The 26,060-nt window shown below is 48.3% G+C and overlaps 2 protein-coding genes across 2 annotated transcripts; one reads left to right on the forward strand and one right to left on the reverse strand.

Annotated features, from left to right (window-relative positions):
- Positions 1 to 2,162: 2,162 nt before the first annotated feature.
- On the reverse strand, positions 2,163 to 20,211 carry LOC119366573 (disease resistance protein RGA5-like). Its single transcript, XM_037632329.1, has 6 exons — positions 20,027 to 20,211; positions 19,258 to 19,900; positions 18,885 to 19,092; positions 3,380 to 5,497; positions 3,142 to 3,277; positions 2,163 to 3,054 (listed from the first exon to the last, which is right to left on the reverse strand). The coding sequence occupies exons 2-6, from the start codon at positions 19,859 to 19,861 to the stop codon at positions 2,461 to 2,463; spliced, it is 3,660 nt and encodes a 1,219-aa protein (XP_037488226.1). The 5' UTR covers positions 19,862 to 19,900; positions 20,027 to 20,211; the 3' UTR covers positions 2,163 to 2,460.
- A 1,188-nt stretch (positions 20,212 to 21,399) lies between these two features.
- Positions 21,400 to 23,911, forward strand: LOC119366574 (disease resistance protein RGA4-like). The gene is made up of 3 exons (XM_037632330.1): positions 21,400 to 21,479; positions 21,548 to 23,566; positions 23,652 to 23,911. Exon 2 carries the CDS (start codon positions 21,590 to 21,592, stop codon positions 23,543 to 23,545), a length of 1,956 nt encoding a protein of 651 aa, XP_037488227.1. The 5' UTR covers positions 21,400 to 21,479; positions 21,548 to 21,589; the 3' UTR covers positions 23,546 to 23,566; positions 23,652 to 23,911.
- Positions 23,912 to 26,060: the final 2,149 nt, after the last annotated feature.

Genomic DNA, 26,060 nt, shown 5'->3' on the forward strand with positions numbered 1-26,060 from the left:
ATATTTTCTTACGGTTTCTTTTTACGTCGGAAATAAGAAAAAACTTACGGAACGTAAAATTACGGTGTTTTGATGGTAAAATAGAGGGGGTGAAGAATAACTATTCCTCACCCAGGATGACGAATAGTCAATCCCTATATATATATATATATATATATATATATATATATATATATATATATATATATATATATATATATAGGGAAAATCCATCCTACCACCCGGTGATAGTTACCCCACATGTCTCATATACTACCATGTGGTACTATATATACTATTTTATTATTTTAAATATGTTCATATACTATATCTAAGATATTTCAAAGCAAGTTACATGAAAAAATTGCATATGAGCCCATAGTTTTTTGTTATATTCATAAAATACGTATATATTTGTACGTAAAAATGAGCATACTCAAAAAAATTATACATACTACCTAAAAATTAGTATATATACTACCTAATCATTGTTATATACTACATACTACACGTACATACTCTCGGTTCCGACAGATACTACATACAACATACAAAACGCAAGTGATGGTAACTACCACTGCTTGTACGAAACATTTATGTATATATATATATATATTTGGTATTTTAGATGCTAATATTTTTAATATAAATTTGGTCAAATGTTGCAAAGTTTGACTTGACAGAAATCTAATACGCGAAGTGCGAAGTAAAGAGGACCCTAGGAAGTATTGAGAGATAAAAAAGATACACCATGAATACATATGAGACGAAAAAACACGCACACATCTCAAAGCATTTGTATGATGGTCACCGGAGGTGCGAGTATCGTTAGGAACACCTTTGCGAGGAAGAACAACCCTTGGGTATATGTGCCAAACAATTTCTTATTTAACACTATCTTAAATCTTGTTTTCTTAATTGACACTGATTTTTTTTTCTTCTCTATCTGACAAGGTGTCTAAATTTTGTGCTTTTTATGACATTTTTGTCTATTTTAAGCCTAATTGACACCTGAAAAGACCATTTTGCCCCATGTGGTGTGTGTGTGCGGGGCAGTAGCACACAGACGCAACATCAGTTTGAGGCAGTAGCACACACGCAGTAGCACATACACACGTACGCGCACACACAGCAGCACACTCACAGGCAGCAGTACACTACACACGCACGCAGCAGAATTCACGCAGTAGGACGGACGCACGCAGCACACATGCACGCAGCAGCATACACACGCGTACACACGCAGTCAGGGGCGATTTTATCGTCACGACACCCTGGGCACGTGCCTAGGCTCGACGGCGCCACTTACCAGAACATAGGCGAGCTGCTGAAGCCTTCAGATCAAGAAAATTGGTTAAATATGCTTGAAAATCGTAAGAATACCCTGGAAACGAACGAAGTAACCTTTTTGAGCCTGTTTTGGACATTTGCTTGCCTACTATTGTGCCAGCTATTTACTTACTCTTTTCTAACATGGCTCGTAGCCATAGCGCTCGTCCAGCTCGTGAAACTTGATAGGAACTTAGAGCCTCTTCGGACTCTCTCTGCACCGCCACTCCGTTCTGGAGGGGAGCAACATCCAGTTATAATTTGTGAAGCAGCTAAAACAATGCTCCGGCTGGTCCGCTCCGTGACAGAGGAGTGGAGGGTTGCCGAACACAACCTTAATTGATCGACTCGCTTGCTTGCTCGCACGCCCTAGCTACTCCAGCCTCAGAGGCGGACTGGCCGCCGGTAGAGTTTGGAGTGCCGGAGAGCACCGGCGCATAACAAGAGAGATGGCGTGCACATGGCCTCAACTTTGGCGAGCAAGTGTCAATGATCGGAAACGCAAGGGCGATGGTAATTCGCTAGCTCCACCATTGCACGCAGTAGCAAACGCACTTGCAACAACACATGCGCGCGCGCACACACACGCAACCATGCACACACACAAACATACCACATGATGACAAAAGGGTCTTTTCAGGTGTCATTTAGCCTTAAAATGAACAGAAATGTCATAAAAGACATAAAATTTGGACTCGTTGTTAGACTGGGAATAAATTATTTGTCGATGTTAAATAGGGCATAAAATTTAGACACGGTGTTAAATGAGGAATTCTCTCTTTACATGTGCTGCGTGTGCACTCCTGGGCGCCCTCATCTCATGCACCAAACGCGCGCGCACACACACGTGTACACAAGTAGAATCCATGCAATTGATTAATCCAATGCATTGCTTGATGAGTTGCAGTCATTTCCCTTTTGCAGGAAAAATACTGATGTCTATTGAAATACCTTGTGAGACATAAACAAGAAAAATCTCAGGCATACATATAGTTCAACTAAATTGAGAGCAAAATGAAAGAGACGATCTTTTTTTCTTTCAGAAAGGGGATATCCCCATGGATCCTTTTGCATCAATCGTTTCGTTGCACTTGCACATAACCATGCATATATACCTGCTGCGAATAGATGATTTATCATTCATAGTCTCTGCTATAGATTATGACCCGAGGCCGAGGGAGCTGGAGAACCTTGGTAGGGAGCTGGAGAACCTTGGTAGGGAGCTGGAGCTGGAGTCCAGTGAACATTGACGGGTGCGCGCTGAGGCGGCCGGGGGTAGCCAACACAGGCGCTGTTGGAGGCACCTCCTCCTCCTTGTGCCTGATAGTAGCAGCAAGTTTGAGCTGGGAGTGGGACTGCGCTAGGTGCTGCTACGTGATTTGTCCGAACTTGTCTGATGAAATTGAGGTCCGTGATGCAGTCGTCGATCTTTCTATTAACCCCATCTAATTCGGCGGCCTTCCGCCTACGGGAGAATACAGTTACAGTCTGGCAGGACTGGATGAGCGTCAACGCTTCGTCGAGGGTCTCCTTGAGCCTCCTCATCACTGTCACCGCCTCCTGGTCGTTCGCCGCCGGGTATTTGTAGTAGGGCAGTACGTTGGCCAGAGTGCACGTGCGTTGGGCGAGCTCCCAGCACTTCTTCTTGTTCTGTCGTGCCGTCTCCGCGGCACTTGCGATCAGTTGCACCATCGGTAGGATCATGCCCACCAGGCTCACTAGGCCGACCATCTCGAGGCGATCAAGCTAGCACAATTTTAGGTTAGCAAGACGACCTCACGGAAGACATATAGAACCACCAATTGAAAGGACGATAAGGAGAGAGACACATACCTCTCTGTGCTCCACGACGGTGGGAGTGGGCGGTCTCTCGCCGCCGAGGGGTAGAGTATTGCTTGCTCCCGTCACGAGGTCAACTGATTGTGCGTGGTGCATCAGTGCCGTGAAAACGCGATCTGTTCTTGGATATCTGGTAAGATGGAAGGAAAAATGTTGAAGAAATGGGCATGCTGAGGGATATTAGAAAATTAGTCGAAAATGCTGTTTGGTGTTAGAAGAAGAAAATCCGTACCTGCTCTCATGTTCCCTGATATTTTCCTTGTCTTGTTCAATCGCCTGTCGCTTTTCCTCTTGTTCGTCAGTAGCGGTACACTTATCCTCCTCGGCACAAAAAATCACATCAACACATTTTACTCTGATTGTAGTACTGTTTGGGGCATTCCTAAAGGCAGCCTCCAATGCAGACTCTTCATATTTTATTCGGAATTCATCAGCACCCCGAGTCCCAAATTTGACAGAGATCTCTGTAAGGCCTGTCAAGTGATGGAAGCAAGCAGCTTCAATAATGCTATCTAATTCTGAGCTCCTTTTGCTTAAATTGAGCCCTAGCTTGATCTTTTGGACTTTGGGCATTGCTCCTGGCACAAAGGACAGGCATGGTGCACCACACATGAACTTGAAGTACGTGAGCACTTCGAATCCCTCCTTGATGACGATCCGGTCTGCAGGAGCTGTCTGGGCATACAAGGTGAGAGCAGTGAGGAAACGTAGTCCTTTCAGGACATGGATATCTTCCTCTGATAGCTCCCTAATTGCAATCCTTAGGATGCGGAGGTTCAAAAGAATTCCAATCCACTCGGGCAGTCTGGAGAAGGTGCAACAGTGCCGCGACAACTCTAGTCTTTGGAGAGCCCAAGGGCGGGAGGCTTCTTGGCACAACTTGAGTCTCAAGCCATCAAAACAAATTCCCATGCTTGAAGCACCAGCGTCAGCCAGAGTATTTATATCAGAGGAGTCTGCAGGTGCCAGAGTTAAACACTTCAGGCTGATAAGTTCCCAAAGAACCGAGCCGAGCAGTTTGATGTTGTTCTGTAGATTATAGTTATCTAACTTGGCACAAGTAAGATGAAGATCCCCAAGATTGGTAAGATGGTCAAGGTCCTTCACACTGTCAGCTGGGTTATTGCTGAGATCAAAATACCCCAGAGTGTGAAGAGATGTCATGCGTCCTATACCACTGGGCATGTCAGCATCACTAGGAAGGCTGAGGCACAACATACGCGGCAGACTAACGATATCTGACGGAACAACAGTTAATCTTGCATTAACTTGCAGTGTCTCCAAGTGTTGCAGACGTTGAATCTTATCTGGAAGTTTGATGGTGGTATTACTTTCAATCTTGAGATAATTCAGAAGTAATAGCTTCCCAATCCCAGTGAGGTCAAAACTCTCCTTCTCTTCATCAGCCCAAATATGAAGAATCAGAACCCGAAGAAATCCATAATAATCCATAATGGGAGGTATACACTTGAAGAAACCCCAAAATATAAGCGATCGAACATGGGATGTTACAATGCTTTCCGGTATGTATGCACCTTTTACCCCTCCAAACTGGATGGACAATCGGCGAACTTTGTCAGGAAGTGCAAGAGTTGATTGAAAAAAGTCTACATTGATGATGAAATTTTCCTCCATGGATTTGAGCCTGATAAAATCCAGAACCATCTGGTGAACTGTACATGACAACACCTCGCCGTTATTGTTGATGTCCACAGCCTGGACCATTCCTCTAAACACAAGCTCATCAAAATAACCCTCAGCAATTTCTTGTGTGTTTCGTCCTCCAACAGCACTGAGAAAACCTTCAGTTACCCACTGCTTCACCAACTCATCCTTCTTGATCACGTGGCCCTCAGAATACATACTGAGATATAGCAAGCATGTCCTCAAACGAGGTGGAAGGCTGTTGTACATAAGGTGTGGGAGTATATTGTACAGAAGATTTAGAACATCAATCATGTCTTCGGAAGTGGACGGCAAAGAATCTTGTATGTGCTCCCACCTCTCCCTTACAATGTGTGATTCGCTTGCTAAAAGTCTGGCTATATTTACAACTGCAAATGGCAAACCACTACACTTCTTGACAATATCATATGAAACTTCTTTGATATCTATTGGACATCCATCTTCAGAGCCAAACACTATACCGAAGAATAACTTTCTAGACTCAGGATCATTAAGAGGGAACATCTTATATATATAGACTGGGTCATAACTGCAGCATGCCAATGCTACATCATCAATTTGTGTGGTTGTTATTATTCTGCTGCAATAATCACCACGTGGAAAAGCACGGCTAATAATATTCCATACTGACGAAGTCCATAAATCGTCAATTACGATGATGTATCTGCATAATATTTTTGTGTTAGGTCAACAAATCAATGTATATCTTGTTCGAGAGACAACTATCAGATATTGCAAATAAGTAATACACACAATGTGCTATGTTTTAACACACGTCCATACAATTTGGAAAAAAAATGTAGTCGGTGTATTTTATTCACTCAAAATGAAACATCAAGAGGAAACTAATACAATGAGCACACACTCGACCTCTGCGTACTTAGGATGCACATAACCAACACTAACGCGCTCACACACAAAACACGCTGGCAAATAGCAAAATTAAATAAGACCAAAGTTATGCCTAAGCGGAGAAAAAACAAAGCGACCAAACTACATCTGTGCACATATCCGCATCAACCATCTCATGACACCACTAGGACAACGAGGTCCTTCAAGAGCAACGCCTTTAGGGAGTGACGTCCAAGTGTCGCCGGATCCAACCAACAAAGGTCAAAATCTAGGTTTTCACCCTGAAGAACCAGACCAAGCATATACGAACAATGCCTTCAGCTAGGTGACGACACATAAACATTGCCATTGCCAGACCTAGGTTTTCACGCTGGAGCTTGTCAAAGTTAATCAAGTGTTGTCGCTACCACTTTCCACAATCTCAATAGCTACATGCGTTGGCATAGAAAACAAAGCGCCATTGTTGCACAATCATCACTTTGCGTCAAGCCGTTGTCCATAGGTTGCATCACACAGTCAAAGGCAACCACCAATCTGAAGAGAGGAAACTCATAAAAATCATTCGGTGAACACCGCAATTTACAACGGTGTAATCGCCGAAGTCCGTAGTGGTCGCCGTTGCCGCCACTGTCGCCGAAGATGGAAAAGCCTGATCCGACAAATCAACCAGTACCAGCCACCAACCATGCAGACACGGCCACCACAACACAACCGGGGAGCCTCCGACCTGTTAGAGTAGTGTTGAATATTATGTACAAGGTAAAGTTGGACTTGTAGTTGTATTGTGTTTAGATAGGATATGGAGTCGTGTCCAAGTAGGACACTTGTATCCTAGGCCTCTTATATATAGTGGGGGTAGACACACGTTGTAACTTATGCCAACATAATAGCATAGGAACGCAGGGGAAGCCGGCGGCATGTACCGGCGTCAAGGGCGACCGGGTGCTGTATTGTAGCGGTGTCATGGGGAGGAGCGCCTATAGTCAGTCCCCAGGGATGTAGCCATATCGGTGAACCTCCTTAACAAGTCTCGGTGTCGTGCTCTGTGTGATTGCTTGGTCCTCAGATGATCGACGGTATGACCTCGGATTTACTCTAACAAGTGGTATCATGAGTTAGGTTGTTCGAAGATCGTGGTTGTTAATCTAGAGGATGAAGAAGCAGTCGCGTGGTTGGATGTCTTGCAGCGGCGAGTTGCAGGCTTTCAGCAGCAGGTTGTTTGGTCGATTCGGTGGATCAGACGAGTTCTTGGTGAGATCGGTTTAATCGATTCAGGTGTGGACTCGGAGAGATGCAATCAACAGCGGCGGCGTGCCACGCTCGGACTGGCAGACATCAGATCAGTCCATCAGGGACGCTGGCTGCGAAAGCGCAAGGCGCGTGCGCGGGCCAAGTCACGGGCCAAGCGACAGCTGGTGAGCTCAGGCGTACGTGTGCGTATGCAAAGGCGATCTGGACCAGGGTCGTGTACAGAGGCATCTGACGGGATTTGTTTTGGACCAAAAGGAGAATGACACTGACTGAGATAGGCAGGCAAATCAACTGGCGAATAGAAAGAATCGCAAGGGATAACCCGTTGGAAAGCAGAAGGTCATGGCAAGGCAAAGCTAGCATTGAAAGTTTTGTGCAAGGGAGCCGATCCACCACATGAAGGCCAAAGATTTTAATTCTCTTGGTTTTGCTATAGTAGCACGCAGAGGTTCTGTCCGTGTGCTTGGGGCATCGCGTGAAAAGCTCAGATAATTTTTTGAAGGGTCAGCCATACAAAGAATCATGGCGTCAACGGGTACCAGGTTTGAGGTGGATAAGTTCATGGAACTGAAAACCTTGGGTTATGGCAGACAGGGGTGAAAGATTTGTTGGCGCAACAGAGATGCTTGAAGGCGTTGCAGGAAGTCATGTCAGCGGTGATGGAATTATCACATGATGGATGTAAATTCGCGGAAGACGATTTGGGAGCCTCGAGCATGTCATACAATCGAACAAGTTCGACTGGGTCGGACTGGACAGTCTGACGGATCGACGTGAGTCGGTTGGTACAGAAGACACTGGTGGGATCGGCGATGACGACGTAGGAGCGTGATGCTGATAGTGACCGACTTCTGGGGCGTGGAAACACGTGGCGCGGGCCTGAGGGCTTGGCGGCTTCGACAAGACTATGCCGCGGGGTCGATTCAAGACGGTGCGCAATGAGAGCTTGAAGTCGGCAGGGCGCGAGGGTGCACTGATCATCTACCATGGAGTCATGTTGAAGATGGATCTGGATTGAGGGGCTACGATGCAAGGATCCAGAGAATCGAAGCCTATTCAGTGGGAAAAAAGCAAGAGGCACGCAATTCCGACTGGAGCCCAGTGGTCTGATGGAAGCGTGAAACTCGTCATCGGTTGGCGATGACCGATGGTACTCTGTAGTGGGGGTTGAGTGGTGTGGGTCCGCGGCCTTTGAGACTCGACCCGGATAGCAGAGGCTCAGCGCAGTAATAGCGGCGAGGCGTGCGGTACGCACGGGACATGGAGACGGATCAGGACTCTGGTGGTCATACATGTGGTGAGACAACTGGGAATTTGACTCGGGATGACTACAAGCAATGGTGAAATTTCTTTAAGTTTCAGATGACGGTTAGGAAAGGAGCGGTGATGTTGAGTTTAGCTAACTCTTATCCATGACACCCAATATGTGAGTTGTTCAGTTTGACGCAGGTCAGTGATCGGTGTGTGATGACGTTGGACTGATGTTCTGGAAGTTGGGAGCACAGACTAGAGTAAAAATAAACTTAATTTCGCTCAAGCGTTGACTGTGGTCAAGAAAAGGAGCGACTACAAGTTGCAGGTGGAGTCATATGGAGTCTTGGAGTAGCAGTGGTGCTCATGAAATAAGTTCAAGTCCAATGTACATGGAAGTTTGATGCATGGACAAATTCAAGGTGATGGAGAATATTCGCCAAGGTGGACTTGTATTTGTATTGTGTTTAGATAGGATATGGAGTCGTGTCCAAGTGGGACACTTGTATTCTAGGCTTCTCATATATAGTGGGGGTAGATACACGATGTAACTTATGCCAACATAATAGCATAAAAATGCAGGCGAAGCCGGCGGCATGTGCCGGTGTCCAGGCCGACCTTGTGCGGTATTATAGCGGTGTCATGGGAAGGAGCGCCCATAGTCAGGTCTTGAGGATGTATCCATATCGGTGAACAACATTAACAAATCTCAGTGCTCGTGTGATTGCTTAGTGTTAGACTGTATAGCTTCTGTATTTACATGTATATACTGTAACGTTGTATACCACCTCATTATATATATGTGATAGGCCACCCCTAGAGGGTTGTGCCGGTTCCCCCAAAACCTATTGTCTTACATGGTATCACGCTAGGTTACTTACGCTTCCGCCCAAAACCCTAAACCGCCACCACCGCCACTGCCGCCGCCGCAGCCCTACCGCTGCATCGCCACCATGTCGTGCGCTGCTGCGTCCGGTTCCACCGCCACCGGTTTTCTGCCGGCCTCCCTCGCAGCGCTCCTCTCGCGGCCGTTGGACGCCGCCTCCCTACAGTCGCCGATCGGGACGTGGAGCGTGGGCTCCCTGTTCGCGACCCCTCCGGCCGCCTCGTCGCCCGGCCAGGCGCTTGCGGTGCACACCGCCGCCACCCCGTCCGCTTCTTCCACCGCGGCTGCCGTCTCGCATATGCCGCTGGTGGCGGAGTCCACCGTGATGGCGGGTCTCGCGGCATCAACCGCGGTCGCCGCACCCCCTGCACCCACGCCGGTTGCCCCTCCGACTGTCTCCACGGTGGTCTCACCTCAGCCAGTCTCCTCGATGGGATCGCCGCCGCCGCCGCCGTTTCACTTCGGCCATCTCATCACCATCAAGCTGTCGTCGGACAACTACATCTTCTGGCGCGCGCAGGTCCTTCCGCTCCTTGGAAGTCATTACCTGCTTGGCTATGTTGACGGCTCTCTCCCTTGCCCTCCTGTTCTGGTGGACAGCGTGCACGGTCCGGTCTATAATCCGGCTCACCGTGTTTGGACAGGGCAGGACCAGGCGAACCTCTCCTCCATCCAGGGGTCGCTCTCTCCGGCCGTTGCCGGTCTTGTTGTCTTCGCCAAGACATCCCATGAGGCGTGGACCATTCTTGAGCGCTCGTTTGCAGCACAGTCGCAGGCTCGTGTCTCTGCGCTCCGTCGTCAACTTGGGGAGTGTCAGAAGCTTGAATCCACTGCCACTGAGTTCTACAACAAGGTCAAGGGCCTCGCCGACACGTTGGCCTCCATTGGACAGCCCCTCACCGACTCCGAGTTCAACTCGTTTATTGTCAATGGTCTTGATGAGGAGTATGATGCCTTAGTCGAGATCATGAAGGAGCGGGGCAACTCGACACCCATGCTGGCACACGAGGTCTTTTCCCGCCTCCTTCTCACTGAGCAACGGGTCGAGACGCGCCGCTCCAGGGGCAACGGCTCCCTCTCGGCCAACGTCGCAACCAAGGGTGGCCGCTCTTCTTCATCATCCCGGGCTCCTTCGAGGCTGCCACCACCGCCCGCCTCGGCCCCCCCTCCTACTGCGACATTACCGGGGGCTGGCGGTCAGCGTGTGTGTCAGCTTTGTGGCCGCGATGGGCACTGGGCCTCCAAGTGTCACAAGCGCTTTCAGCGGAGTTTTCTTGGTCTTGGCAATGACGACAAGGATACACGTAACTTTGCCCGTTGGGTCGCCATGGCTGATCGTCCGGCGCCGTAGAAGCAACAGGGACACACTCAGTCCTACTCCATCGATCCACACTGGTACATGGACTCTGGGGCGACAGAGCACCTGACAAGCGAGATGAGCAAGCTTCACACTCGTGAACCCTATCATGGCTCTGACAAGATCCACACCGCCAATGGAGCAGGTATGCACATCTCACATATTGGTCAAGCATCGCTTCTCACTAGACATGCCAATAGGAGTCTTCAGCTTCGCAATGTTCTTCGAGTTCCATCTGTGACACGTAATCTTCTTTCAGTTCCTAAACTCACACGTGATAATAATGTGCTTTGTGAATTTCACCCTTTTGATATTTTTATTAAGGATCGGGGCACGAGGGACATTCTTCTTAGTGGGCGGCTCTGCCAGGGCCTCTATCGTCTGGAGCATCCTGGCGTCGCTCGCATTTTCGGTGGAGTTCGGGTATCTCTGTCACAGTGGCATGCTCGTCTTGGTCACCCGACCACACCTATTGTCCGGCATGTTTTGCGTCGTCATGAGCTTCCTAGTGTGTCTAGCAATAAAGATGTAGCAGTGTGTGATGCTTGTCAGCAGGGGAAGAGTCATCAACTTCCTTTTTCGGAGTCCAGTCGTGAGGTGAAACATCCTTTAGAACTTGTGTTTTCAGATGTATGGGGTCCTGCTCAGACTTCTGTCAGTGGTCATAATTATTATATCAGTTTCGTTGATGCTTACAGTCGCTTTACCTGGCTTTATCTTATCAAACGTAAATCTGATGTGTTTGACATTTTTGTTCAGTTCCAAAAACATGTTGAACGCCTTCTCAAGCACAAAATTGTTCATGTTCAGTCGGACTGGGGCGGCGAGTATCGCAACCTCAACTCCTTTTTCCAGTCGCTTGGGATCGCTCACCGTTTAGCATGTCCACATACACATCAGCAGAATGGTTCAGTAGAACGTAAGCATCGTCACATTGTTGAAGCTGGTCTTACTCTTTTGGCTCATGCATCTGTTCCGTTTCGGTTTTGGAGTGATGCTTTCACCACTGCATGTTTTCTCATCAATCGTACTCCCACTCGTGTTTTGAACATGAAGACTCCCATTGAAGTTCTCCTTAATGAACAACCGGACTACACTTTTCTCAAGGTGTTTGGGTGTGCTTGCTGGCCCCATCTCCGTCCATATAACAAGCGCAAGCTCGAGTTTCGTTCCAAGAAGTGTGTTTTTCTTGGTTATAGCTCTCTTCATAAAGGATACAAATGTCTTCATGTGCCCACTAATCGTGTCTACATCTCTCGGGATGTTGTGTTTGATGAGCATGTATTTCCCTTTGCCAAACTTCCTGTGTCCACTGCCGAACCACCACCCATGCATTCATCCTCTGTTGCTTCTGACCAATTTGATGATGTTGCATATTCTCCTCTGTTGTTGCCTAACCATGGTGCAGGCACTGGTCGTGGGGCTCGTTTGGAGATTTTAGAGGCGCTAGCGCCCCCTTCTTCGCCATCGCTTTTATCGTCGGCACCTTCAGCTGTGCATGACGATCACATGGCGCCCCTGCATGGCCTCGGTCCCTGTGCCCATGCACGACCGATCGCTGCCCCGGTCCGGTCGCCCGCTTCGTCGCCTCTGGCTTCTGGGCCGGCATCGCCACAGTCGCGCCCCGCGACCCCGGTCACGCCAACGGCGACTGGGCCGGCCTCCCCTGCCCCCGTCTCGCCCAGGGCATCTGGGCCGTCGTCACCGGGGTCGGCCTCGCCCGCCCTTGTCTCGCCCAGGGCGTCTGGGCCGTCGTCACCGGAGCCGGCCTCACCCGTCCTTGGTTCGCCCATGGCCTCTGGGCCACTGTCATCGGGGTCGGCTTCGCCCGGGCCGGTTTTGGCCTCCTGCAGCCCGGAGCCGTCCGGTACTGGCTCTCCTGAGGCGACGTCTGGCTCTTCGCCGACCGCACCGCCTCCATCGCCCTCGACTTCGACGGCTCCTGCTGCTGCTCTACGTCCACATACGCGCAGCCGGAGTGGCATTTTTTAGCCTAAGCAACGTCACGATGGAACAGTTGCCTGGTTAGCTGCCTGCATGTCTGCTGCTCTTGCAGATCCATCCTCCAAGCCACGCACGTATCAAGCTGCTATGCGCATTCCTCATTGGAGAGAGGCCATGGAGCAGGAGTATCAAGCTCTCATTCGCAATCAGACATGGACTCTTGTTCCTCCACCATCACGGGTTAATGTCATTGATTCTAAATGGGTTTTCAAAGTGAAGAGGCATTCTGATGGGTCCATTGAGTGCTACAAAGCTCGTCTGGTTGCCCATGGTTTTCGACAGCGTTTTGGTCTTGACTATGAAGACACCTTCAGTCCAGTGGTCAAGCCTACTACCATCAGACTTCTTCTCTCTCTTGCCGTTACTCGAGGTTGGTTTCTTCGTCAGCTTGATGTTCAAAATGCCTTCCTTCATCGTGTGTTGGAGGAGGAGGTCTATATGCGCCAGCCTCCGGGTTTTTCTGATCCGGATCGCCATGATCATCTCTGTCGTCTGTCCAAGGCACTTTATGGTCTGAAGCAGGCTCGTCGTGCTTGGCATGCTCGTCTTGCAATGGCTCTTCGTGCTCATGGTTTTGCATCATCAACTGCTGACTCCTCACTGTTTCTTCTACAGAGGCCTGAGGTTACTATGTACTTGTTGGTCTATGTAGATGATATCATTTTGGTCAGCTCCTCTCAGTCGGCTGCTACTGCGCTTGTTTGCTCGCTTGGTGCTGATTTTGCGGTCAAGGACCTTGGGAAGCTTCACTACTTTCTTGGTGTGGAGGTTACTTCTCGGGCTGATGGTCTCGTTATGACGCAGTTACTCTCTGGATTTGTTGCAGCGAGAAGGGATGCTTAAGTGCAAACCGACGACTACACCCATGTCTACCACTGACAAGCTCACTGCTGTTGATGGTGTGCTTCTATCTTCTTCTGATGCGACCGAGTACAGGAGTATTGTTGGTGGTCTTCAGTACTTGACGATCACACGACCGGACATTTCCTTTGCTGTTAACCGAGTCTGCCAGTATCTGCAGTCACCCCGTGATACTCATTGGTCTGCTGTTAAGCGTATTTTGCGCTACATTCGATTCACGGTGGCTCATGGATTGCATATTCGACCGTCCTCCTCTGGCTGTCTTTCAGCATATTCTGATGCAGATTGGGCTGGCAATCCAGATGACAGGCGATCCAGGGGGGTTATGCTGTGTTCTTTGGCTCTAACCTGATTGCCTGGAGTGCTCGGAAACAGGCCACTGTCTCGCGTAGCAGTACTGAGGCTGAGTATAAAGCTGTGGCTAATGCCACTTCGGAGATTATCTGGGTACAGTCTTTGCTCCGGGAGTTGGGTATATCCCAATCACAGCCTCCTGTCCTTTGGTGTGATAACATCGGTGCTACATACCTTTCTGCAAATCCGGTATTCCATGCCCGAACAAAACACATTGAAGTTGACTATCACTTTGTGCGTGAACGTGTCTCTCAGAAGCAACTACAGATCAAGTTTATTTCTTCCAAGGATCAACTTGCAGACATCTTCACCAAGCCATTGCCTTTACCACAGTTTGAGGCTTGCAGGCGCAATCTTACCCTTCTAGGTTCTTTAGGAAGTGGCTAAGATTGAGGGAGGGTGTTAGACTGTATAGCTTCTGTATTTACATGTGTATACTGTAACGTTGTATACCACCTCATTATATATATGTGATAGGTCACCCCTAGAGGGTTGTGCCGGTTCCCCCAAAACCCGAATGATCGACGATATGACCTTGAATTTATTCTAAGACGACCTCCACGACGCCGAAGCCCCCAGCAATCATTGCCGCCCTAGTCTATGGCTGCCAGATCTAGACAGCCACCGCAATCCGATGGACGGCGGGAAGGAGGAGACCCCAACGGAAGGGCAATAAGCAGGAGATGATATCAGCGAGCATCGAGTCACAACGATGAGCACCAGCCTACTCGATCCAATCTAATGACGGGACGCATGCAAAGGCTTGTACGTGGGCTCATATTAGTGGCGGGTGCGGCCTGTGACCTAACTATTTTGGTAAAGTTACAGTGCGGGCGCAGAAAAGCGCCAAGCACAGCTAAAATCAGCTATGGAGGGTTGTAATTGTCACCCGCCACTCATAAATTTTCTCAGAATTAGCCTTGGAATGGAAACAGCTATGGCGGGTGCGGAATGGGCCCTGCCACTGGTACCAAATGTATCGGTGGCAGGCAAAAGAATCATGCCTACCACTGCCATATTTCGATAAGTTGCGCCTAAACATTTTAAAATTATCTGAAGTTAGCAGTGGCGGACAACAATATTCGCATGCCATAGGTGCTATAAGTAAGGAAAGTGCTTGAACATATCAAATTTATTAACTCAGAGTAGTCGCAAGCTTGAGCACGGCGCTTTCAATGATGTATATGTATATTCAACATAGAAATAGTTTAAAGGGAAAACGATGTAAAAATTGAGTTCTATGTGGAAGGCGAGTGTTTCCATTCACTGGGAGTGTTAAGTTTTCTACACGAAATCATCAAGTTTTTGCCATAATGCTCTCAAAATTTTACCAGACCCTATAGGGGTCATATTATGGCACAATGCCAAGTTTCGTCCATTTCCAATCTCATTTACGCATTATGTTGAACGAAAGAGGGGTTTACCCTTTTTAGTGGCCAGAAAATCAGTTAGTGCTTTTAAATTAGCAAACCAACATAAAAAGTGGCGAAATTTGAGCATGGCACCTTCAATGATGTGTAGTCAACATAGAAAAAGTTTGAACGAGAAATGATGTAAAAAAATGAGTTCTCTGTGGTTGGCGGTTGTTTCCGTTTGAAACCATAGTTCGCCGGAGAGTGTTCAGTTCATACAAGAATTGCATCTAGTTTTTCCCGTAACGCTCTTAAATTTTTACCACAACCTATAGGGTTTCTATGATGACATCAAGCCAAGTTCCATCCTCTTCTGATCTCATTTGCATGTCAGTTTAAACGAAAGAGCATTTTGCCCTTCTTAACGTCCAAAAAATCACTTAATGCTTCAGAAATAGCAAACCAACTGAAAAAGTGGTAAGAATTCAGCATGACAGAGACCAAAAATGGGTCGGACCCAATTATATGTCGGTTGGTTGACTTGCAACTAGGAAAACAAAATAAAAGAGGCAAACTTCTTGCCTGGCAGGCATAGGCTTGGAAACAAAATGGGTCGTTCCCTGTCATTGTAGTACTTAGAGCATCTCCAGCCGCGCCCCTAACAGGCCCTTCCCAGGCGTTTTTGCCGCGCCGACGCCGAAAAAACGGCCCAGTCGCCCCCCCCCCAGAAGCTCGTTTTTTGCCGGCTCGGGCCGAATGTGGTGCCGGCGGACCCAGGCAGAACCCGGCGTCCTGGGCGCCGACACAAGCGAAAAGGCGCGCGTGGGTCCGCCCTGTCGGCGAGCCGAGCGCCTCTTCCCGCCGTTTCTCCCCGCTTTTCCCCCAGTTCCCTCCCATTTTCTCCTTCCCTCCCGCCATTCTCTCTCCCGCTCGCCTCCCAGCCAGCCGCCATGGCACCGAAGAAGTACGTCGCCCCCCGCGCCGCGGCAAATGCGACCGCCTCCGTCGCCCAGCCGAAGCAGAGGAAGCCGAGGGCGCCGCCGTCCAAGCCGCCAGGCATGACAAACGCCGATTGGAGGGTAGAAATACAGCGACGGGAGGCCGTCGCCGCCGACCAGCGGAACAGGGCCCTTGCCAAGAAGGCCCGTGAAAACGCGGCACGCGCGGCTGCGTGTGCCGCTGCCGCTTCCGAGGACCAGGCCGAGGCTAAGGCGGCACGCACGGGGATGATGAATCCCCCCGGCAACCACGCGCAGTACGCGCCATGGGGCCAGCAAGGTGTCGGGTCTCCGACGCCGCAGCCATGGGGATCGCCGGGCTACGCCGACGGGGACGTGCACGGTGGGTTCAACCCAAATGTCACGTTCCCCCATGGACACCCGGCCCAGCGCACGCCCTCGCCCGCCTTCACCGGCGTGCAGTACCCTCCATAAAACTACTCGCCGCCCGCGTACGCGTCCTCCCCGACGCCTCCTCTCCGCCGTTACGCACTGCCCTTCTCGCACCTCGGCGACGCCGACGAGGCCGAGGCCGACATGGACGACATCATCGCGGAAGGATCGGCCGCGGCCGCCGCGTCTCCGGGGTTCACCGCGGATGAGGCGGTGGATCTCAGCGACGGCGTGGACGGCGAGCTTGGCTACGTCTACGGCGACGAGCAGCAGGAGGAAGAGGACGAGGAGGAGCCGGCGAGGAGGCGCAAGAAGAAGAAGCGGACGGCCAGGTCAGCCGAGCCGCGTCTCAAGTGAGCGTCCAAGGAGGAGGAATGCCTCGCCGAGGCATGGAAAGTCGTCTGCCTCGACCCGACCACCGGCGCGAACCAGAGCATCGAGACGTATTGGGCGCGCATCAAGGCCGAGTTCGATGAGCGCAAGCTCGTCGACCCCTACTTCAAAGGTGTCTACATGCAGCACGGGTCCAAGGCGATGGCGAACCATTGGGGGCGCATCCAGGGGGCGTGCAACAAATGCCACCGCTCGCGTGCAATCCAGCATTGCCTCGCCGACGCACAGGCCCGGGCCGTCCTTCGTGAAGAGAAGACCGAGGCGCGGTGGTCGGCGTTGATGTCGACAAGCGCCGTCAAGCTCGCCCTACTTCGGACCAACGTCGCCGCGAAGAAAAGGAACACCGACCTGGCTTTCCTGCTGGGCGGGGCGGACATGCTCCAGAGCACCGACGAGGCGGTCAAGGCGTGGTACAGGGCGCATGTCGGCCTCATCCTGGACCAGCTTCCCTCGACGTCGCCGCCCACGCCCACGCCCACGACGACGCCGCCCACGCCCACGCACACGCCGCCGCCGCCGCCAAGCCCGACCGATGATGCCGCCGAGACTGCCCGCAGCAGAGAAGTCATGCCGCCAAGCACAGAGACCCCGTCAAGCCCGCGCACGCCGACTCCGCCGATGCCGGAGGCCGACCTCGCCGCCTGATGCGCGCTTCCGTTCTGATTTTTGTACGCCGAACTTTTTATCGATCGCCGATCACTGCTTGATCGCCGGATTGTGGCGTTTATTTTTGGGCGCGGGAATGAACTATGTTTGAATTTGCCAAGGCTAGGGGGGGGGGACACCTGGGGGCGTGGCTGGGAGCCAGGCCGCCCCCAGGGGCCGAACTAGCGCCGGCTCGCCCCCATGGCGCAGTTTTTCGGCGTCCTGGGGGCCCCAACGGCTGGAGATGCTCTTAGAAGCAGATCCTTTCTTGTCTCGCTTCTGCTCTACATCCCAAGAGTGACCGTCCCCCCATGTTGGGGGGCCTACCGGGGGGAAGTTGTGTACAGATTCGGTGGTTCAAAAGAAGCAAAGGTTTAAAAGCACGCTACCAATCTGTGAAGGGAGGTCGGGTGAGCCCTCCAGAGACAAACGGAAATGTGATATATAGAGAGTCAAGAATTGAACTGATGAGCCAGCGTCCAACTCGTGTCTACAGCCAACTCGTTTCTTCAACTACAATACAGCTCCAAAAAAAACAAAACAAGCCACGAATAATGACCCAACAAAAAAAAAACGCATGGATGATGGGCCGCAAAGTGGACAGGCGACACAGACTCACGGGAGAATACAACCCTGATCAAAAAATTGCACGAAATTTACAGTGACAGATCTAACAGATTGAAAATTAGATGAGACATCCCTAAAACCCTTCTAGATGATTCTTAGCAAATCCAAAAGAGAAAAAAGCAAAAAAGAAAAAAGGGAAGGGAAAAATCACAAGTGATTAGTTACAGCCACCCCTCTACCCATGTATTTAGGGAAATCTGTTCCGGCCACTCTTCACCGTCAATGAAGTGGGAAAAAGAAAGTTGACCACCTCAGCGAGAAGAAATCCAAAAGAAAAAAATGGCCCGTGCGAAAATAACACATGAGTGTATTTTAAAAAAAATAACACACGAGTAAAATTAAAAAGAAAATAAAAATCCAAATGGCTAATACAGCTCAACACACGATTGGAACACACAAAAATGGCCCGTGTGAAAAATGAAACACCACGAGAATAAACTTGAATCTCTGCACAAAACTGAAAAAAATTGGAGCCCACATAAACAACACAGGCCCCATAAGCCCAAGAGCAACGCAAAAACAGCCCGACGAGAAAAACAAACACACACAACGTGAGAAAAACAAGTTCTCAAAAACAAAAAACAACGTGAGAAAAACAAGACACACGAAGAAAGCTAACGACGATCACAAATTTTGCACGAATATTGTAGCACCTTGTTCATGTGATGGAGGACTTAGATGTGACATATCTAATTCTTATCTACTCCCTCTGTCCTAAAATTCTTGTCTTAGATTTGTCTAGATACGGATGTATCTAATACAAGAATTTTGGGAAAGAGGGAGTAGATGACAATTAGCAAATTCGTTTAGTAAAATGGTGAGATTACCTTTTGCCTTGCAGATGTTTGCCGATAGCACCAATAAGGTCCGGCACATCAGGAAAACGATGGGGCGGTGGTGCCTTAAGTTGTGAGAGTATGCTGGTGAGAAACCCCCTCATATCTGGATTCCGTGACACCGTTACGAAAGCCCGGCACTGAAACTTCCCTCCATACCTGTGATACAAGGCTCTGGCAGCTGTCGTCTTCCCAACACCTGCAAATTAAAAGCACAGAAAAACTTGAGATATATATTCTACTAATGGGGTCGGAAAAGGCATGAAATTTGAGTTTCTTTTTTGATACGACCATATGACCGGGTTCGATTATCGTGATAACAGGATGAACATGAAATTGGAGTTGAAGACAAGTGTATACCTACCTGCACATCCAGTTATAGTTATCACCTTTAGTGCCTTCCCCTCGTCGTGTAAATCCAACAGCTCGACTAGCTTGTTTGGCGGCTCCACATGGACAGGTAGGGGAACCGGCAGCTCGAGGGAGGTGCGGCGGCTGACACCAGTTCTCCCCCGTTCAGCTGGTTTAACTGTCTTGGGAGGAGACCACTCGAAACATTGGCGGCTTTCACTCGCATCATCCACACGAGCAAGTAAGTCTGAAAAATCATGATGGGTCCCGGCGCGGCAGACCTCGTCGAGGTGATCTTCCGTGTCATAGCAAAGTTCACGAACTATCTTCATCCACCACTGAACCATGAAGCTAGGATCCTCATCTTCAGACATATTCTTCAGGGAGATGCATAATTTCTTGAGGCCATCACTGAGAAGAGAGACTTCTTCCGCCCTGAGCAGATCTGGCGCCAGACTCTGTCTGGGAGCCATGAGCCAATGGAGTTTCCGGAGGAGGGTGCCCATGGGACCAAGCATAACAGTAACAGGAACTCGCATCGCTGCCTTAACAGAAGCAGCATCAGGATCATCGATCGCCGGCCCAGAGGATGCGGAGGCATGTTGAATGTTTTCCATCTTCGCCGAGAATTACTATACCAGAATATCCATCTCCACCTGATAAGAACAAGATTATTAAGTTTTCTAATTGTACCCATGCTAGAGAAAGAAAGCTTTTAAGAATATCAATTCTGACGGGCAAAAGCCATGGCTGCCCAGTAGACATCAAAGGGGAAACATTACCAAGAAGGAAAATCTCAACTCTGAAGAACACGGTCTCAACAAGGCCCTCTGCCTTTCTTCATACGGGAAGTAGAAAGCTCAACAGAATATGGAACGAGGGGCATATATACTAGAAGTGGCTTGGAAAAGAAATGGTCGAAGATCTGGCCGGCAGTGCTATATGTTGGCAAAGATGGAAAAAATGGCGAGAGAGTGTCGGGCGGGGGAGGGCGACCGAGAGCCTAAGAGTTCGGCTCATGGGCCATAGTAAGCCGAACTTGTTAAAAAAACACACCACGAATATTCACTTCTATTTTTTTTTACTAACACAATACACCTTATCCCAATGAATGCCTCTGAGATACTGAGCCGGCACAACATCTTCTTTTTTGCGAAAAGAATCAAATCTATTATAAAGATTCATCGGAAGTATAAAACACCTCAAACATAATAAAAATTACATCGAGGTCCATGGACCACCGAACGACCATTGCTGCCGCCAGAACGAGCCACCAACGCGCCGCAGTCGTCACTCCCATACCGGAGCCGGCCTGACCTTGTCGATGATAGCCGGGAAGTCATCATGCACATGCCCCTAAGGACCAGCGCCCCGGAGCCGCAGTGAATCGATCTGAAGAACCTGACACCAAATATCGCCGTTGTGTACGCACGACGAGAAACCTAACCTCGCCGCCCTGAGGAGCCGGCACAACGTCTTGAGATTGATGAAATTACCACGGGAAACAACGATCGACGGGAACGTCTCCTCCAATTGAAAGAACATAGTCAGAAAACCTATAATAAATTCAGCAAAATGCGAGCACCAATGCTAAATCTATGAATTAAACCCTGGTGAGCTGGTTCCACCACAAGAAACCTAACCATCTAAGCTCAGTTTGCAATAATCACTTCTAAGCCATCGGTGATGTCATCTCAAACGGTTTTTAAACATGTTGATGGTGGTTTGTTTTCTCTGGAACATCTAGGAGAAAGTATTTTTTTTTAGTTTAGGACAAGACTATCTACCTACACAACTTTGCCTTCTGTTTGCAATTAGATATTGTGGACCAGCGTTTTTGTACTAGTAACAGCAAAAAAAGAAGAAGAGATCTTTAGTTCTCTCGTCATCGGTCACTAGAAAAACAATCCAATATTTTCCAAAACTATCTTAGCTTAAATTATACTACCTCTAGTTAAATATGACAAAAAAAAAATTGCATCGACTGAGATACATAGTCTCATGAAAAAGAAACTTTGTCGAAAAAATAAATGAAAAAACAAGTGACAATGGACTATTCGACTATTAGATGGTTCCATTGAAAAGGTCACCTAACGAGTACATAGTATATATATATGTTACCCAGTTCGTGTCCACTCGTATTTCCCTTGTTGCAGCCGAGAGGAGTTAAATCTGAAGCTCCCTCAACCGTCCTGGAGGAGTTCTGAGATACCGCCGGAGGCCACACGACTACAGGTTCAGGAATATGCTCCCCCTCCCCTCCCTTTCATTTGAAGCAACACTTACCCCACTTTACCATGCAGATCTAGCTAGGGGGGAGGAGGGATCTGCGGGAACAGGGATCGATGGAGTTTGGTGTGGCCGCATTTGGGGCCATAGTTAGCGTCGCCTTGACAAAGCTCTGCTCGGTAAAAGAGAAGAAGCTGAAATCTGATGCTATACTCATCAGCAATAAACTCCAGATGATCACCGCTATCATGAAAGATCATGATCGTAAGGGTGGACGTTCCAGTTGGGTGCAGATAGGATTGATTGCACAACTGAGGCTATTGGCATATGACATAGAAGACAGCGTAGACTGCTTCCATGCCAATAAGACGAACACAGAAGATTTTGCCACACAGATTCGTGAACTCAAGATTAGATCAGAAGATATGAGAGCTGAGATAATGGCTCTTGCCGCCACACAGATTTGTCTGGGTCAGTCTATACAAGATGATGTCGTCCCCACACAGAGATTGAACCCCCCTGGTAACGTCAACTGCTTGCTATATTTCTGCTTGTTCCCTCATAATCATCATGTCAGGACAAAGCCCCTAGTAAGGAGATGGCTGGCTGAGGGACTAGTACAGCGAGAAAAGGATGCTGTCACAAATCTGAAAATGTTCATAAAATCAAGTATCATCAGTTCAACCCAGACAAGCAACAATGGGAAGGTGAGGAGATGCCAACCTACTGACCTGATGCTACCATACATCTCCCAACAATCTATGTCCGAGTATTCCATACTGTTCTGTGATGGAGCGGCCCAACAATTGCTGGCCGAACCATCGCAGGCGGAATGGTTGCAGGCCCAAGCCGCCCGCAGGTTATCGGTGCATCCTGCTGCAAATGGCGAACTAAATTTGCCTCAGGATTTATCTCGTCTCCGGACCCTGGCTGTATTCCCTGGTAAGGAGGCCAATCTCGCCAGCTATGAAGCTGTTCTTGATTTTTCCAAGTATAAAGTGCTGCGGGTGTTGGATCTGAAAGAATGTGCTGACATGAGCGAAGAACATCTCAGAGATATCTGGAGTCAGGTGCTGATGAAATATCTGAGCATCAATTCGGGTACAGTTGATCGGATTGGACGGGACATTGGGTATCTGGATCAGCTAGAGACGCTCGATCTGAGTGGAAGCGAAAAAGTGATGGTGTTCAAAGAAGTCCTGCTGCTGCCCAAACTGAAGCACCTCCTCGGGAAGTTCCAGCTTTCTAGAAGAGACACCCTCTCTGTTCCTGTATTGGGATGGTTTGAATCGGGTCTAGAGAAGTTCCTGAGAGAGAAGAGTGTGCTGGAGACGCTCGCAGGATTTGTCACCGATGGGAGAGCAGGATTTCCACAGCTGATGAGATGTATGAGGATGCTGCGGAAGGTGAAGATATGGTGCAAATCCGACGCAAGTGAAGAAAACCTGGACGCGATTTCAAAGACCATTACGAAATTCATTCGTGATGCGACGGCTGATCCTCTTCGTGGTCGGTCCTTATCGATCGACTTCGTCGAATGCCCCAGGCATTTCGTGAATACTATAAACTCACATGATTCCAAAGGCATACTGGCCTCGCTCAAGCTGTGCGGCAAACTGAGCGAATTCCCTAAGTTTGTTGCACAGCTAAGTGTTATCAAGGAGCTGTGCCTTTGTTTGACTGGTCTGACCTGGGATGTTATTCGAGACGGGCTGGCCGATGTGAGGGGACTGAAATATCTGAAGCTTATTGAAGATAATCTTGGGTCTATAGACATACTGTCTGAAGCTGACCACCTCAAAGCCATTAAGCGGATATACATCGTGTGCAAGCAAATGCTGAAAGTAGCAATCGCCGCGGTCCCGCTGCCTAATCTTGTGTCAGTTCATATCCTCTGTCAAGATCTGCATGCTATTCCTGGAACTTCTGGCATCGAAATCACAAACATGAAAAAACTGGAGGAAGTCGCGCTCCATCCTAATCTCAACAGAGCGATAAGCACTGAACTGCAACAAGCTGCAAAGGGCCATGACAATAAGCCCAAGGTTTCATTCATTGACTATCCCCAATAATTCAGACTTAAATCAAACACGGTCAGTTCTCTTCTCTCACATCTTTCGTCATCACTTGAACTTTATGTCTTTCATTTGTTAAAGCACATAGTTTGATTCCCTGCAGGCCATATCAGCAGTTAATGGAGTCAAACTTCGGCTTTGCTACCCGGATTGGCACAACAACTTAAGCAGGATGCTGCTTCTCTTGTGTGATGTTTTTCATTATTATATTATGATTAATTACTGCATATATACTGTTGAATGTATCTTCTCGAAGTTACTCGTGCGTCGGTTGTTGTATCTAGTAAATGTTTGAGAGACATGAATCCCTCATATTGTTGTGCATTTAATTTTATTACTTCAAATCAAGAGCTTTGGTATTAACTGTTGTGTCATGTTTTACTTTTGTTATTAATTTAGTTTTGTGATTTCTATGTTGAACATGCTTTGAGCCGAGGTCTTTCCGGTTGTCGTATTTTAGTTTAATTTCAGAGAGTAGTTGATCCTTCTGTTGTCATATTTTTCCATCGTGTTCCGGTTGTCGTATTTTAGTTTAATTTCAGAGAGTAGTTGATCCTTCTGTTGTCATATTTTTCCATCGTGTTATTTCCTTTTGTCATAAGACTACAGATTTTATACTAAAAGTTTATAGTACAATTTGCTATCTCCACATACAAAACTATGTGCAAAAATAAATCTTAGCACTGGGGATATACTTCTTCTTGTATCACTTCATATGTTCTATTACTTTCTAGGTGTTTTATCGTGGTACTCTTGGCATCGAATTCATACACATGGCAGGTCTAATGGAAGTCGCACTCCATAGTCAAGTTGATCCAGATATAGAAAGATGAATGAGAATGTGCTTTATGACATACTGATCAATTAAATCGGCCTACCACCATCTAACTTCGAAAAAAGAGAGAACAATTGCTAAATAGAAGGTGGTTCACATTGTAGAAACAGGCGCTTGAACAACTATTTCAACTCTAACTTCAAACTAATTATAGCATCCTAACACAGCTTTGATAAGTCTAGGAACCTTTTTTTGTGGTGGCAGCAAGATATCACGTGACTCGGGGGTGGGGGCGAGCTCGGGGAACCTTTTCTTTTGCACAGTTGGAGAAGATTGTGTAAGTAGTGTTTAAACATAATATATTATTACTTTTTGAAAACCACCTAGTATATTAATAATCAAAGTAATGTTATTACAATCATCAGCCACAATATTCATCTCTCATGATGAAATAGAACCGACTAGCACACCATCAAATTTATTATAATAGAAAAATTTAGCAATTTCATGAGTAATTCTATTAGCGTGTCTCCCTTTCGCCTTGGGTTAATGCCAAAGTGAAAGGGAGAAGTTGAAGTTCGTTCGCATGTTAGAGGATCACAGAAAAGGGTTGTACCCAAATTTCGAAGATGACATCACAAAGCTCGGTACCACACTGGAATTGCTGCAATGGAAGGCAGACCATGGTGTATCTGATAACGGATTTGGGAAGCTACTGAAAATAATGAAGAAGAAGCTTCCAAGGGATAACGAATTGCCCGATAGTACGTACGAAGCAAAGAAGGTTCTATGCCCTCTAGGATTGGAGATGCAGAAGATACATGCATGCCCTAATGACCGCATCCTCTGTCGCGGTCAGTACGAGGATTTTAACGCATGCCCGGTATGCGGTGCATTGCGATATAAGATCAGACGAGATGACCTTGGTGATGTTGAGGGAGAGCGCCCCAGGAAGAGGGTTCCTGCCAAGGTCATGTTGTATGTTCCTATAATACCACGGTTGAAACGTCTGTTCAGAAACAAAGAGCATGCCAAGTTGATGCGATGGCACAAGACCGTAAGAAAGACGGGAAGTTGGGAGCACCCGCTGACGGGTTGCGCTGGAGAAAAATCGAGAGAAGGTGGAGGGACTTTGCAGGTGACGCAAGGAACATATGGTTTGGTTTAAGTGCAGATGGCATTAATCCTTTTGCGGAACAGAGCAGCAAACATAGCACCTGGCCCGTGACTCTGTGTATCTATAACCTTCCTCCTTGGTTGTGCATGAAGCGGAAGTTCATTATGATGTCAGTGCTCATCCAAGGCCCTAAGCAACCCGGCAACGACATTGACGTGCACCTAAGGCCATTTGTTGAAGAACTTTTACATCTGTGGAATGGAAAAGGTGTACGTGTGTGGGATGAGCACAAACAGGAGGAATTTGACCTACATGCGTTGTTGTTTGTAACTATCAATGAATGGCCTGCTCTCAGTAACCTTTCAGGACAGACAAACAAGGGATACACGCATGCACGAACTGTTTATAGATGACACCGAAAGTACATATTTGGACAACTGCAGTAAGAATGTGTACCTGGGACATTGTCAATTTCTTCCGACCAACCATCAATGTCGAGAGAAAGACATGCATTTCAGAGATGAGGCAGATCACTGGAAGAAGCCCGCCGTCCGTACTGGTGATCACATACTTGATATGGTCAAGGATTTACAAGTAATCTTTGAAAAGGGTCCTGGCGG

This window comes from Triticum dicoccoides, chromosome 2B (assembly GCF_002162155.2).
Source record: "Triticum dicoccoides isolate Atlit2015 ecotype Zavitan chromosome 2B, WEW_v2.0, whole genome shotgun sequence".
NCBI classification, from domain to species: Eukaryota; Viridiplantae; Streptophyta; class Magnoliopsida; order Poales; family Poaceae; genus Triticum; species Triticum dicoccoides.

What these genes read in the sequence shown, in the direction of transcription:
- LOC119366573 (XM_037632329.1), bottom strand. Translation starts at nt 19,861, where the DNA reads ATGGAAAACATTCAACATGCCTCCGCATCCTCTGGGCCGGCGATCGAT. An exon ending in AACTATAACTGGATGTGCAG is followed by an intron (nt 19,093 to 19,257) that starts GTAGGTATACAC and finishes TTTAATTTGCAG; the next exon opens with GTGTTGGGAAGACGACAGCT. An exon ending in CCGTCGTGGAGCACAGAGAG is followed by an intron (nt 3,055 to 3,141) that starts GTATGTGTCTCT and finishes AAATTGTGCTAG; the next exon opens with CTTGATCGCCTCGAGATGGT.
- LOC119366574 (XM_037632330.1), top strand. Translation starts at nt 21,590, where the DNA reads ATGGAGTTTGGTGTGGCCGCATTTGGGGCCATAGTTAGCGTCGCCTTG.